Source organism: Delphinapterus leucas, chromosome X (genome assembly GCF_059928025.1).
Source record: "Delphinapterus leucas isolate spDelLeu-1000000601 "Yukka" chromosome X, BTC_Dleu_Yukka2, whole genome shotgun sequence".
NCBI classification, from domain to species: Eukaryota; Metazoa; Chordata; class Mammalia; order Artiodactyla; family Monodontidae; genus Delphinapterus; species Delphinapterus leucas.
In genome coordinates this window covers 132,762,512-132,777,427 of record NC_143150.1, presented here as the reverse complement: position 1 = coordinate 132,777,427, position 14,916 = coordinate 132,762,512, and the positions used below count along the sequence as shown (strand labels likewise).

The following is a 14,916-nucleotide window of genomic DNA, read 5'->3' as shown; positions in this document are numbered from 1 at the left end:
TGGCAAGTTTCCCTCCCAATTTTATCTTCCCTAAGTGTAAAGCCTGATAAGTATATGAATAAATGTAACAAAACAGAAGCAGACTCACAGATACAGAGAACAAACTAGCGGGTCCCAGTGGGGAGAGGGAAGGGGGGAGGGGCAAGATGGGGCAAAGAGATTAAGGGATACAAACTGCTGTGTATAAAATAAATAAGCAACAAGGATATGTTGTACAGCACAGGGAATAGAGCCAATATTTTAGAATAACTTTAATGGAATACAATCTATAAAAATGTTGAATCGCTCTGTTGCATGCATGAAACTAATATAATATTGTACATCGACTATATTTCACTTAAAAAATTACTTTAATAAAATAACAGCCAAAGCAACTTAGGTCCAATAGACGCACTGGCACATCTTCCCACGAATCATATGTACCTAGGAAATTTGTTCTTAAGATGAAAAATGTTTTATTTTATTTAGAATTGATTACTTTTCAAAAAGTCCTTAAAGTAGTTTTGTTTTGTTTTTTTTAATATAGGCCTTTAGAGCTGATTTGAAACCACACCTAAATGATGGCTTTTAAGATCTCTTCTTGTTATACATTTTTTTAAATTGAAGTATATTTGCTGTACAGTATTATATGTTACAGGTGTACAATATAGTGTTTCACAAGTTTTAAGAGTTATACTCCATTTACAGGTATTACGGAATATTGGCTATATTATGTTATAAAATTATTTGACAAATATATGTTAGTTAATTTATTTAACTTACGTAATGAAAGGCTAAATAAATCCTATTGAATACAAGCTATCAAAAAAGTTCATGCAAAATACGTACTTTGATTTCATGAGTAAAAGGTTTTCTGTCTGCTTTTGTTTAACAAGGCAATGTGCTTAAAAATATTGCAAATAGAGTTGAAAGCAGTCACCCGCGATGCATCTGCGTGAGCTGTGTTCAAGTGCCACACTCAATAAATGATAACATATTTTGAATTAAAAAATACTTTCTGGGGTCCTCCGCTGGTAATGTTATTTCTGATACAGTCCAATGTAGACCCCCTTGCATAATGAAGGGATTTTAAAGCTGGGCCTTTATTACGGACACACGGGGACTTGAGAGATGCTTTTGAAAAGGTTTTCTCATCTGTAAGATTTGGTTTCATTGCCACAGACCTTACATAAGTAACTTGCTTTTGTTTTCAGTGAACTTTCAATCACAAGGGAGTCTGCAAAGATATTTGGGTGGAGTCTGCAGTGTTTGGACCCTTCTCCCAAAAGAAAACCACAGAAGGACTAAATTGCAAACCTTTCTGTCGAAAGGTGCACAGACCCCAGGGAAATGGGTTGGGGCCAGGGCTGGGGGCGTGCTGGGACTTTCTGCTTCACCTTTGGGTCCAGGCTTCCGGGTTTGAAGACTTAAACGCCCAAGGACGGGTGGGTAGCCGTCCTTGGGAGCAGAGATCCTGTCTGCTGAATCATGAAAGCCCTAAAGGCATCGCTAAAGGGAAGATGGGCAGGGGGTGGGTGGAGAGGGGAATGCTTTATTGCAGAAACAACAGCTCAGATGTTAACTCGGGGTCTCCCAAGGTTTGGTCCTCAGACCAACCATGTCTGAATCTGTCTGTGTTTTGCCAGGGGGCCTCCACCTCCAGGAAGGAAGCTATGAAACAAAAGCCTATTCCAGGAGTATTTTTTTAAGGATTTGGGCGACTTCAAAATCCCAAAACCTACCCTTGGCCTCCCTCTGCTGGTGGGTGGGTGGTACTGAGCAACCCCCTGGCCGGGGCGAGCCTTGGTGTACATAACCCCGGACCCTGAAAGTTTGCGGGGCGGGTGGGGGGAAACAGATTATGAAGAACAACGTTACTTTCTGGGCAACATGCCTTAGCATTACAGAGACACTGTGCATTAATTTCGCTTGCATCTTTGGCCACACTCTGTAAGCACTTGTGACCCCGGGAGCTCAGGGCTGAAAATGGGCAAGGAAAGTGAGGCATCATCTCAGGCGCAAACGTAAGGGGGTGGAGGGAGCCCCAACGAGCGAAGTCACCAAGATAAATACTATTTCAGTGCCATATTTTTTTTAAAAAATAACAACATGGCAAACTACAGCCTGCCGGCTTGCTGCCTGTTTATGTCAGTAAAGTTTTACCGCAGCGAGAGGCAAGTGAGTCATCGTATACAAATGCAAGACTGGAGCCCACGTTTATTTCACGTTTTGATACTATGCTCACGGTGGGCTTTTCTGGGCATCCATTATGAATTTTTTTAAAAAAAAACACCATTCAAGTATTGCGACACATCCTGAGTTTTTTGGCGCCTGCTACAACTTGGTGGCCACTCACCTCCCCCCATTTGAATTTCTGAAGCAGGGGCAGCTTTTGTTCTTTTTGGTTCATGCCCTTCCCGTTTATCTGAGGCGGAAGCCCTTTTTGGTTAAAGCAGTGTCCTGTCTTGAAGCTCTCTCCTGCCTTTTTCGGGACTAGATAAAATACACGTCTAGCTGATTTACTTTGCTGTACAGTAGAGACTAATACAACATATTATAAAGCAACTACGCTCCAAAAAAAAAAAATTTCTGTCTACTTCCTCAATTATCCTTTAATGATAACTTCACCAGGTCCACTAAGGGACCGAATTTGGCTGCGGTTCTGTGAAAGTTAGCGAGCTCAGAGAGTTAAGACATGCTGTGACATCATTCGGGCACCCCTCCCACAGTGCGCAGGACTGATCCTTGCTGGGTGCAAAACCCGTAAACCGTCTAAGAAATATGGCAGCTTGACATTCCCTCTGTCGTCCGGTGTTGATGCTGCTTGGCTGGCTAGCATCCCTGAGTAGGGCCAGGGAATGCCCACTCTCTCCCGAAGGATGGCGGGCACGTACACTGGCCAGCTCTGCAGGGGTTAGGAGCAATGCACGACCCGTGCGTCTGTATGCAGCCCAGTCCTGGAGCTTGTGCATCCTGTAGGGACGGGGATGGGGGCCTCTAACATGGCGACAGAGGTCCATGCGCTCAAGGGGATCGTGTGAGCATCATACTTTGCCTTTATTTCGTCAAATGGACGTAATAGCAACTCCCCGTTTAGAGGTTATGAAGACTAACTCGACCGCATCCCCCAAAGGGGTTTCTACAACTATGAGTTGTCACCCAAAAGCTAGAGTTACTCGATTCACCTAAAATGTTCGAAATCCTGAACAAATAGAAAGCAGCAAAAAAGATAGCAGGGCTTTGAGATCAATCCGTAGAAGTTTTTTTCTTTTTTTCCTGGCTATGACATCTTGCATCCAATCTTTCCTTACAGAACCAGAAAACATCTGAGGCCTTCAAAACCCACCCTTTGCTTTGAGAAAAGCTCCACCCAGACAAGAACCACCTTCATCACTCCCGTGCAAAGTTCCTTTCCTTCTCGGCTTAAGCGGCTGCCCTGAAGGGTTTTCTCTCCTGTTTGCAATAGACGTGCTACCTAACCAAGAATTCCTAATTCCTCAGACACATCGATCATCATAAGGTAGACAGCTGGACCTTGGGTTGTAAAATGACTGCTTGATCTGTTGGTTCCATCGTGAATCCGGACAGAGATTCCAGCTCTGGAATGAGCTCCGAAACTACCTCCTGGTGTGACCTCAGGCCATCGATGTGGTCACAAAGCACAGGGGCAGGAGGATGGCACCGGGGTCTAGGGCGGGAATGCCATCGGCTTCTAAAAGATGCAGACAGACTGCTGTTTGGGTTTCCAACAAGCTGGGGTGAGAAGATTGACTGATGCTGTAAGTTCCTTAGTTATGTCAGGAATCCAGAACTGTTCACCACCGCCCGTGAATCGGGAATGAGTGATTCCCGACACTCACGGCGGAATTTGAACGTTATTTCAGCTCCCAAGAGTATTGTCACCTGCAGAGGGTGAGGCTGGCTTTGGAAATTTAAGTGCAAAATCGCTGATGTAGAAACCGTCTCGGGGAAGTGATCATGGGGTGTTTTTTTCCTGTGAAATAGTCCAGTTCCTACATTTTTTTGGAGAACATGGGATAGAAATAGAGATTTGCAGATGGTGTGGCTTTTCGTATTCTTTTTGGTCTTTGATCCTCCGTGGGTACCAGTTCTTAAGGCGACGGCAGTGCCTTCCTTGGTTTTTTTTTTTTTTTTTTTTTTTTAAATATCTTTATTGGGGTATAATTGCTTTACAATGGTGTGTTAGTTTCTGCTTTATAACAAAGTGACTCAGTTATACATATACATATGTTCCCATATGTCTTCCCTCTTGCGTCTCCCTCCCTCCCACTCTCCCTATCCCACCCCTCCAGGCTGTCACAAAGCACCGAGCCGATATCCCTGTGCCTTGCGGCTGCTTCCCCCTAGCTATCTACCTTACTATGTTTGTTAGTGTGTATATGTCCATGACTCTCTCTCGCCCTGTCAAAGCTCACCCTTCCCCCTCCCCATATCCTCAAGTCCGTTCTCCAGTAGGTCTGCGTCTTTATTCCTGTCTTACCCCTAGGTTCTTCATGACCTTCCTTGGTTTATACTTTTCTTTTTACTGGACTAGATGATCTTCTGTCCTCAAATATCTCAAACGTATACTAGCCGTTTGCTTCTATTTTAGTAATGCTTTAGGGGAGAGGAAAAAGGATGGTTTGGGCAGATTAACATAGTTTGATTCAACTGAGATCAACGCTGATAGAATTTTAGAGTTTAAATATTAGAACCAAAGAGGAAGCCAGTCCGCTAGAATCTGGATCTCATAAAGAGGACACATTAACATTCCAAATATGCATGCCTTGAGCTCACCCTTAAGGATTGAGAGCTGGGTCTCCAAAGAGAAGTTGAAAGCAGAAAGCGTTTGAAAGAGCTTCCCCAAAATGGAAAAGAACTTAAAACTAAAGATCCTGATTAGACGTCTCAGAATTGCATGCCTTCCCGTCCTGGATTTACAAAGATTTGAGCCATTTGAAGACAGCCTGTATTTCCTATTTTAATAGGGATGTCCTAGGACTCTTCCCAAATCTTGTTAAGCTTCCCCATAAGTGAGGATGCCCGCTAAACATGTCCCATATCTGAGTTTTAGCGGGGAGTTTAATTTAACTCGTGTTCAAAAGTGTGTGTATGTACACACACAGATTTACACACAGATGTACCTAAATGGAACTTAAGCATTTTGAAAGGTAACTCCATGCATTTTCTGTAACTGTCATGGGCAACTTTTCATCATTTAAAATACATGTAAGAGAAAAAAAAATCGGCCTTGTTGGTTGTGTTCTCTTTTCTATATTTTGCACGTATAACCATGAGACAGCGGTGAAAGGGTCAAAAAGTCATGAAGCTACGTAGCTCTGCATGCATCCAGGAAAGCCCTTTCTACTCCGTTGTGCATCCTTTGGGCGCATGGCCTTGGAGGGTTATGGCTGAGATGGTCGCCCCCCACCCCGCCACCAGCTCCGATGGACCCAGCAGTTGTTTGAGAACCAGAGGGGCATCTGTCACCTTCCAAAGGAAGAAATGGTGCCCTCAGTACCCTGTGGAAGAAGATGGATTATGAACACATAAAGAAACGTATAGTTGGAGAACAGCGGGATAAACGTCACCCCGATGACAAGAGGAAAATATGGTTAGTGTTCAATGTCGTTTAAATTAAAGTATGTGAATAATGCTCTCTCGGGAAGCCTCTCTTTAAGGCTTTAAGTTCTGGGGATCGAATGTACAGCATGGTGACTCTAGTTAACAATACTGTATTCTATACGTGAAAGTTTTTAAGAGAGTAGACTTTATTCTAACCACAGAAAGAAATGGTAATTATGTGACAGGATGGAGGTGTTAGCCAAGGCTGGGATGGAAATGCTATTGCAGTGTATACACAGTGTACACCTTATTGTATATATCACAATGTACACCTTAAACTTGCGCAATGCTACGTGTCAATTATTATCTCAGTGAAGCTGGGGGAAAAAAAAGCTCTTTCTGACATTTTCTTCCGGAAGCGTTTTTTGCTTGGATTCCGTAGGCATCCAGCACTCCACATGCAAAGATGATCATTTCAGTGGCCTTGGCAAGATTTTCTTCTTTCTTTCCATGGCACATTCACTATAAATTTAATATTCTGTGATAGTTCATTTTCTACACACATATATGTATCTGGGGGAGTGCAGCTCACTCAGTGACCGTATGTTTCTACTGACGTCATAGAATCTGACTTTCAAATGATGTTTGCTCCTGACGGCGGTGAAGCTTGTTCATTTGTGAGACCGTTTAATAGGATCTGCGTGTGCATCTCTTCTTTTATCTTCTTTCAGATAATTTAGTGTAGATTTGGTGGCTTTTTCTTGCAGACATTTGGACGACTCCTTTATCTGAGCTCATCAATCAGTTTCTTCGAAACTCCTTGTGATTCGCGTTCGAGAAGGTCTCCAACATCTCACGCATTTCAAATGCAAGGAGCCATCATCTGTAGTAGAATCATTTCTACCTTCAGCAAATGTTTTCTAACATTTTGTTTGTTTATTGAATTCACTCTTTCTTTGCACCCTCTGGTTTCTTACGAAAGCGGATTTATGCTCCCCCAAAGGTGGACACATTCATCCAAACCCTCTGTTACTTTTCGGGCTGTGTTAACCTGAGATAGTCATTCTTAAATCTCACCGATCTTTCTTTTCATTCATTGACAAGTGTCACGTTGAAATGTCTCGTGATGCAGGTGACAGACTTCGGATCCCCATCTGTAAAACCGCGAGCCTCGGGCAGGTACAGATGAGTTCTGCTGGTTTTCAACAGCTCTTCAGAACGCAAATTCTAAAAGCAGCAACCAACCATGTAATTCTCTCCTCGAATTCTTGCTCTGAACCCATCAACCTTTTCAGGACACGTTAATCCATTTTCACAGGGGGCTTGAATTTTTTTTTTTCTTTCCAATTAAGCCCACTCAGATAGTGAGAACCACAGTAAAGCAAGTCATCAGGAGCTAATCACCAGCCTTAAAAAACCGACGGTTCAGCCGCCGTTTCTGAGAAAATGATTCCTCTTTTCACTCGTAAACTCACGAGGGGACATGAGCTCTGGAAAGCTGCCTGCTTTGGTAGAAAGAGCAGAAAACTGTCTTCTGATCCTGTTTCTTACGATGACGATGAGGCTGAAACCGGGCAGACGAAAGCCCTTGTGGTTCCTGAAACCCACCATTCTGATGGGGCAAACTTTTCTTTGGAGCCGCCTTCTATGTTAACGATGTATTTCTTGCATCTTCACATTTTGGGGACACACCCTTGGCGTACATCACATCTCCAGCCCTGGCAGCTTTCACCTTGGCCCCCAGAGCAGGTGGTACTGTTACCAGTTAGGGTTCTTGGCCTCCTTAAGCAATAGAAATTGATCAGAGGCCAGACAAGAAATTCACGCCAGGCTTTATCGGGGCCCCTGCTGCAGCGCGGGGCGGGGGTGGGGGGGAGTGAGAACAAATAACAAGTTCCCTTGTTTGCTCGCTCCCTGGCGGGGGCAAGCTTGTTCCTTAAGTGGGCTGAGGGTACGGGTGGGTCCAGGGGTCGGGCTGGAGGGGAGGCTTAGGTGGGCTGCCCACCCCTTAGGTGGTGTTGAGTGCAGGGGGCATGCACAGGACCCTGCTTTCGCTCCACGCTCTTCAGAAGTGGCAGGTGGGATTTTTGGTCTCTTTGTATCTTATTTTTCATCATTTGCCCCAACTGCGCATGCACGCGGTTATTTTTAGTCCCGTACATTTTCTCTGTGTGTTGCTACTCCAAGAGATCTCTGTCCGGGCACAAGCCCTGCAGCAAAGGGTCCCGGGTCCCAGCCTGTCTCAGTACTTTCAAAGTATTATTATCTCTTCATATGACTTTTTCAGCACTTTGCCTGTTTTATTACCAGGGGATGGTTTTTGTTGCTTCTTGGGGTCCTCCAAACTCCTGTGGTTAGGAATTCTGTGGAGGGACCATCCATGAATCCAGGTCCGGTTGTTGTCCGGAGATCTGTTCTCTGCCTGTTGTGTAGGTGACCCCGACACGCCGACAGTGCATCTACTCAGAGCTCACGCAGAAATGGCCCCTTTCCCATCTCTTGGTCTCTTGGTTCAAAACACAGGGTGGGTAGTTACCCTGCAGACGGGTAAAGTGAGAGATTCTACAGCTTTGCGAGGATTTGGGTCTAGGTGATAATTGCTTTTTGAGCCCATCAGAGGCTGCTGTCTTCCGGCCCATGAGAGAATTACATTTCACATTTTGCCCGGGCGGCCCCCTGAAAGTGTTCAGGGCTTTGGTCTGTGCAGAAGGGATACTGTATGGTGCATGGATTTTATTCCATGTGATAACTTTTCCATGCAGACGAGACCTTGGACCCGAGGAGAAAAGAATTAATGAGATGCAGAATTCCATGTGTTGTCTTGTGATTCTGATGACTTTTCTGTAAAGGGAGAAGATGTGTATATATATTCTGTAAAAATAGAAATATGTTTTACTTAAGGGGAGTTGAGCCTTAGAGCTGCAGAAATTTCATTTTTTTCCAATATATTATTCTTAGGTCTATAGTCTTAAAAATCTTTTAAAACAACCTGCACAACAATTTCAAAATTCAGTAAACAAAAGAGGAAGTATTGGATATTAGTTTTCACTAAATTTACTAATGAAAATTTCCCAAAACAGAGGCGGTCCTCCAATTCATATATCCCCAAGAATCTTATAAAATTAGAGTCTTTTGACACTGCAAAAGCCCGTAGTCATTTTATATTAATTAATTCAGTTAAACCGAGTTCCATTTTATTTTTACAAATAAACATTTTCTATGACACAAATGAACTTAACTATGGAACAGAAAGAGACTCACAGACATAGAGAACAGACTTGTGGTTGCCAAGGGGGGGGGATGGGGGAGGGAAGGATTGGGAGTTTGGGATTAGCAGATGCAAACTATTATATATAGAGGATGGATAAACAGCAAGGTCCTACTGCAGAGCACAGGGAACTATATTCAATATCCTGGGATAAACCATCATGGAAAGAATATGAAAAAGAATATTAAAAAAAGAAGAAATGACACAAAAACCTTAATTATATAACATTTAAAAAAATAAATCAATTGAAAGAAATAAACATTTTCAATTTGGCAGACAGAATGATTTATTAGATCATCAAGCCGATGTTAAATCTATCAAAGAGTAGCAATCTAGAAAGTGAACAAAATAACTGATGTTCTGATTAGAAACACCGAGTGCCAGTTTGAGTAATAGTAGCGTCAACGACATATACATATGTTCTATTTTAGTAGGAAGACATGAAAAAAAACCTAACTTTTAAGATACGTTAACTATTTTACACATGTACACATACACATGGGTGTCGTTGACAGTAAATTGTTAGTAAAGGTATAACTAGTTCCAGGGTTGACGGGGCAGGTATAGTGTATTGTAGTCCCCACCATGCACCCTCCAGGGTCAACGTAGTAACTCTAGAATTCAGGAGATTTACAAAAGAAGTCTCCCCCAGAGTGCTCAATTACTTGTCGAGCCATTGTAATTTGTGAAATGGCTTTAAAATTAGTTTAACACTTTTAAAAATCACGGTTAAAAAAAAATGGGTAATCATCAATACCTTGCAAATTGCTATAGCCCATGCACACTAGGGAATCAGAGACTCCCATTGGATGTCCCATGGAAAAGGTCACCATCTGCTATGCTGTTTTTAACGTAAATGTAAGTCTTGGTGGGGTTATTGACTGCCTATTCTGCTTTCTTTAGAAATCCAACGTCTTCTAACACAACTTCTGTCTGAGCCTGTTGGTGAAAGGCTCGTGAGATTTCCTGGGAAAGAAAGAAAGAGGGTCAAGGCGTTCATGGGCCAGCCCCATCCTGTGAACCCTTATTTGCAGGTCAGACCCATAAGGGATTAGAATTAGCTCGTCTGGTTTCCCACCACGTACTATTCTGGTTCCTGACACTAAAGGGCTTCGGTGATGTGGGTTGGCCTCTGCCCCAGTCCCATCTTCCTAATGGAGGCATGTCCCCCGCAGTTCCAAATATAAATGCAGTGCACATCTGTGCCTTGCAGCTATCTCCCTCTGCATCGTGGACACCCCTTCTCACACTGGCATGCGTCCAACATAACTGCTCCTCTATGAATAGCTGGGGATGGATAAATGGTCTGTGGAAGCACAGACGACGTTCCAAACTCCCCTCAACTGAAAATAAAAACAGCACTTGGACCTGACAAACATGGAACATTTTGCCCCTGGGGTGGAGGGCTGGGGGCAAAAGCTGACACGCTCACCTGTGGCTGTAGACCAAAGGGGAGTTAGTTAGCGAGATGGGACCATTGCAGTCCCAGCCCTTTCCCCGACCCTGTGCATTCCCTCACCCACCTCCTCTGCCCAAACCTTTGTTCTCTAATCTTGTATCCACTGCCCACATCTTATGCACTATAACTTTTTATTGTTTATTGCCTGGGCTTTTCCCCTCCCTCCTGCCCCCATAAGGTACATCTGTAAAAGCATGGGTGTGTCCGTAACTACTAGAGCAGTGACTGGCATGCAGTAGGTGCTCAATAACTATTTATTCAGTCAACACTTGGAAGAATGAATGAATCTGTCTCAGCTCAGGCTCCCATAATAGAACAGCACAGACTGCAGGGATTCAACAACAGATGTTTGTTTTTCGCGATTCTGGAGGCTGGTAGTCTGAGATCACCGGGTGGGCAGATTAGTTCCCGGTGAGGCTCTCTTCCAGATTTATAGACGGCTGCCTTCTTACTGTGTCCTCACATGGTGGGGAGAGAGCTCTGGTGCCTCTTTTTCTTCTTCTAAGGACGCTAACGCCATCATGGGGGCCCCAACCCCATGACTTCATTCAAACCTACCCAGGGGCCCATCTCCTAACACATCCCATTGGGGGTCAGGGCTTCAACATGTAGATTTTGGGGGACACACACATTCAGTCCATAGCAGAATTTCTTTTTTTAAAAAAAAGTATTTTATTTTTGGCTGCATTGGGTCTTCATTGCGGTATGCGGGGCTTTCTCTGGTTGCGGCGAGCGGGGGCTGCTCTTCATTGAGGTGCGCAGGCTTCTCACTGCAGTGGCTTCTCTTGTTGCAGAGCCGGGGCTCTAGGGTCGCGGGCTTCAGTAGTTGCAGCACGCAGACTCAGTAGTTGTGGCTCGCAGGCTCTAGAGCACAGGCTCAGTAGTTGTGACGCACGGGCTTAGTTGCTCCGTGGCATGGGGGATCTTCCCGGGCCGGGGCTCGAACCCGTGTCCCCTGCATCTCAACCACTGCGCCACCAGTGAAGTCCAGAATTTCTTATTTAGGCCACAAACTTCACATTACAGGGAGGTGTTTCCTCTTGTTATTCTAGCTAAAGACCTTTATGTGATGAGATTAATAGAGATATGAACAAATGTGAGGTTTTAAAATATATATTATGAAATAAAATGCGCCAACATTTGGAACACCTCCAGATGACCCATGCATGATATTGCAAGATCCTAAGTGGATAAAGGATCCGTCTGAAGTTCAAGATAAAGCTGTGGATTCTAACTTTATAGAGTACAGAATTCATTGATTGGTATCCAGATTCCATGCTGAAATCATGGAACCTTAAAGAAACTACCAATTTTCAAGTTTTGGTGTGGCATCAAAGAAGAATGTCAATTGTGTGAAAACCCTATTAAGATATTCCTCTCTTTTCTAACTACCCATCTGGGGGAGGCCAGATTTTCTTTACCCATTTCAACCTAAACTATTATTGCAACAGAACAAATGTAGAAGTAAATATGAGAAATCAGCCATCTTCTATTAAGCGAGATAGGAAAGAGATGTACAAATGTGTAAATTAATGCTACTCTTTCCGTCTCCCCCAGTTTTTGTTTGGGAAAATAAATTTATTTTTCTGTAAAAATATTTTATTTATACAAAATGGAATGGGTTTATCATTCTTATCTTTAAACTTATTAAATGAATAAATATCAAAAATTTTCAGTTTTAGGGGCTTCCCTGGTGGCGCAGTGGTTGGGAGTCCGCCTGCCGATGCAGGGGACACGGGTTCGTGCCCCGGTCCGGGAAGATCCCACATGCCGCGGAGCGGCTGGGCCCGTGAGCCATGGCTGCTGGGCCTGCGCGTCTGGAGCCTGTGCTCCGCAACGGGAGAGGCCACAGCAGTGAGAGGCCCGGGTACCGCAAAAAAAAAAAAAAAAAAAAAAAATTCAGTTTTAATTTCTAATACAGAAAATATGGATACTTATAAATAAATATGTAAAAATTTCCGTTTTAAATTTGAATATAGAAAACATTTATAGATAAATATCTAACATTTTCAGTTTTAATTTCTAATACAGAAAATATGTTTCTTTAAAACCTACATAAGCAAAAGTTCTTTGGTTTTCGCACTAGTCTTTCAGAGTGTCGGGAATCCAGTGACCAAACTGCTTGAGGATTTCTGCCATGTGGTATAAATTAGGATGCTTTTATGCTGAAGTAGCAGAAAGGCCATCTAACACTATAAAAGACAGTATCTTGTAAGGGGACTTATTGAGGTTTAGGGCGTCTGGGTTGGGGATCATTTGAGGATTTAATGGTGTTCTCTCATGGTTCACCGGGCATTAACCAGTTTCACTCCTGGCAGAAAACGGCTCTGTAGCTCCAGCCATCACAGCCCCACCCACTAATACCTGCACGCCCAATTAAGGGCATTTCCTCTTTTGAGAGTGAAGCCCTCTTTCCAGAAGCCAGCAGCTGACCCCGCCTCCTTCCTCGCTCACACACAATGGGCCACACAGCCCCTCGCTGAAATTGGAACGCATATATCCTGGATTTACGCGTCCCAATCCAGTTCTGTTAAAAACAAATAACAGAAAAATAAATGGCGGTTGAGTGGTTACCAGTAGCATGTGACGTAAATGCTTCGCTTCCTGTTTTCTTGCAGTTGTGGTCCTTTATATCTTGCTAGGTTAATGTGTACAGATAAAATACAGATATATAAGGACTTCCCTGGCAGTCCAGTGGTTAAGACTGCGCCCTTCCAATACAGGGGGCGTGGGTTCCATCCCTGGCTGGGGAACTAAGATCCCACATGCCGCGTGGCCAAAAAATTAAAAAAGATACACAAACGGATCTATCATTGCAGCTGGGACGCACACATACATGGACGTATACATACTGCAGACTTTTTTTCTCTCCTCCTCTCACTTATCTTTCAAGGTAATTCACAGGATCTTTGTCACAAAAACGTGGCAAGTGACGCAGTTGGCTGGCATCCTCTTCTGGCTCCTGGGCTTGAACTATGTCCGCCACAGCGCCCTGTAACTTTCCAACAATGTTGCAACCGACGTACCAACGAAAGACTCAATTTCTCTGAACGGCTCCTGGGGAGAAGGCAGGGTCACCTTCGCCGCGGGCAAACCTCCTTCGTGCGGCACCCCGAGAAGAGACCGCCTTCCGCTGACGGCGCCCACGGCTCACCAGGTGCCCACCCTCCTGGCTTCCTGGAGACCCTCCCCCTCCCCCAGAGGCACCCGGCAGCGCCCACGGCAGGATGCCTGCTCTGGGTTTCAAAATGGACCTAACCTTTGCCCAGGGATCTGGGAGGACTGCCTGTGGCTGACGTTCCTCTGCCCTGCTTTCCGGCCTCCAAGGCAGAGCTGGAAGGACCGGGTGGGCGAGTGTGGGGGCAGGGGCTGGGGGCGCGTCTACGGAACTGGGTGCTGGGAGGCGAGGCAACCTGCTCGGGCGTCCTGAGTCTTCTCTTTAAACATCTCTGCAGTTCCCCCCAGCTCCTGTCTGGGTGCAACTTCCTTCCCACCCTCTCTAGCCCCTCAGGCTGCCACCGGTCCCTCCCATAAAGCCCAAATGTCAGCAATCAGAACTACGGTTGTCAACCTTGAGGGTGGATGGTGCGGGGCAGGGGGGCTTGTTAACACAGGGTATGTATGAGAGACTCAGTTTCCTGATGTTCGGGAGACCTGAGAATGCGCATTTCTCAGAATTTCTCAGGGGATGCTGATACCGCTGCCGGTCCAGGGCTGACCCAGGGAAGCAAAAGATGGGTGGGGGGGAGAGCTCGGAGTGAAACACAGCCTGGGGGGGACCAGCTTGGGTGGGTGGGTGGGTGGGAGGCGCTGCTTACTCTTCCCAAGTGTATCAACCGCCTGGCGTTATTTCCCGTCCTCCTGGGGCTTGGGTAGAATTCGGAATTCCTAGGATTCTTTACCAGCGGGAAAGCATAATGAAATGGTGCGTTTAGGGATGGGGTTGAAGGAATCCGCCTGCGCAGTGTCTGGGTTTCAATTTGGCCTTGAAGGTGCTCATTTTCTCCCCAACCCGGCAAGGACGTGCCGTGATCCACGCCCCCTCCCCCAACCTGGACTGTAGCTTGTTAACCCTCTCTTCCCCTCTGGGCCAAAGAAATCCCCTCCTTCTCTCAGCTGGCGTCAAAACAGAGACACAATTGTCAAGCTGTCACAAGTGGGGAGGGGGTGCTCCTGGCACCTGGCGGGTGGAGACCTGGGATGCTTGCTTCACACCCCACAGGGCACAGGACGCCTCACATCAGAGTCACCCAGCCCCAAATGTCAGTAGTGCTGAGGTTGAGACACGCTGACTTAGCATCAGAGATTCTATCTTCTCTTTATCAATCAACCTCTCTCTGTTATCTATATAATTGTAATTAACCTATCTATTATCTATCATCTATCTGTGTATCTATCCTGTCAATCTATCCACATGTCAATCATCTTCCATCATCTCTCTTTCTCCCTCTCTCTCTGGCTGTAGTTCGCAACCAGAGACAATTGTACTCCCCCAGAGACACTTGGCGATGCCTAGGGACGCTTTTACTGTCACAGCTGGGAAGAGCTACTGGTATCTGATGGGTGGAGAGCAGGGAGGCTGCTCCGCCCCCCACAGGGCACAGGACGTGCCCATGACAGCAAAGACTTTGGTCTTTGCTATCTA

The 14,916-nt window shown here is 45.1% G+C and overlaps 1 protein-coding gene across 3 annotated transcripts in view; it reads left to right on the top strand.

Annotated features, from left to right (window-relative positions):
* Positions 1-29: 29 nt before the first annotated feature.
* The window catches only part of GYG2 (glycogenin 2), a 50,504-nt gene continuing 35,617 nt past the window's right edge, over positions 30-14,916 (top strand). The window contains exons 1-3 of one of the 3 annotated variants that reach the window (XM_089904849.1): positions 30-1,310; positions 3,293-5,593; positions 13,165-13,428. In XM_089904849.1, the coding sequence (XP_089760975.1) occupies positions 5,575-5,593; positions 13,165-13,428 (283 nt within the window). In that variant the 5' untranslated portion in view covers positions 30-1,310; positions 3,293-5,574. The remainder of the gene's footprint in view (positions 1,311-3,292; positions 5,594-13,164; positions 13,429-14,916) is intronic. The other 2 variants (XM_089904853.1, XM_089904851.1) reach the window with 2 other exon arrangements.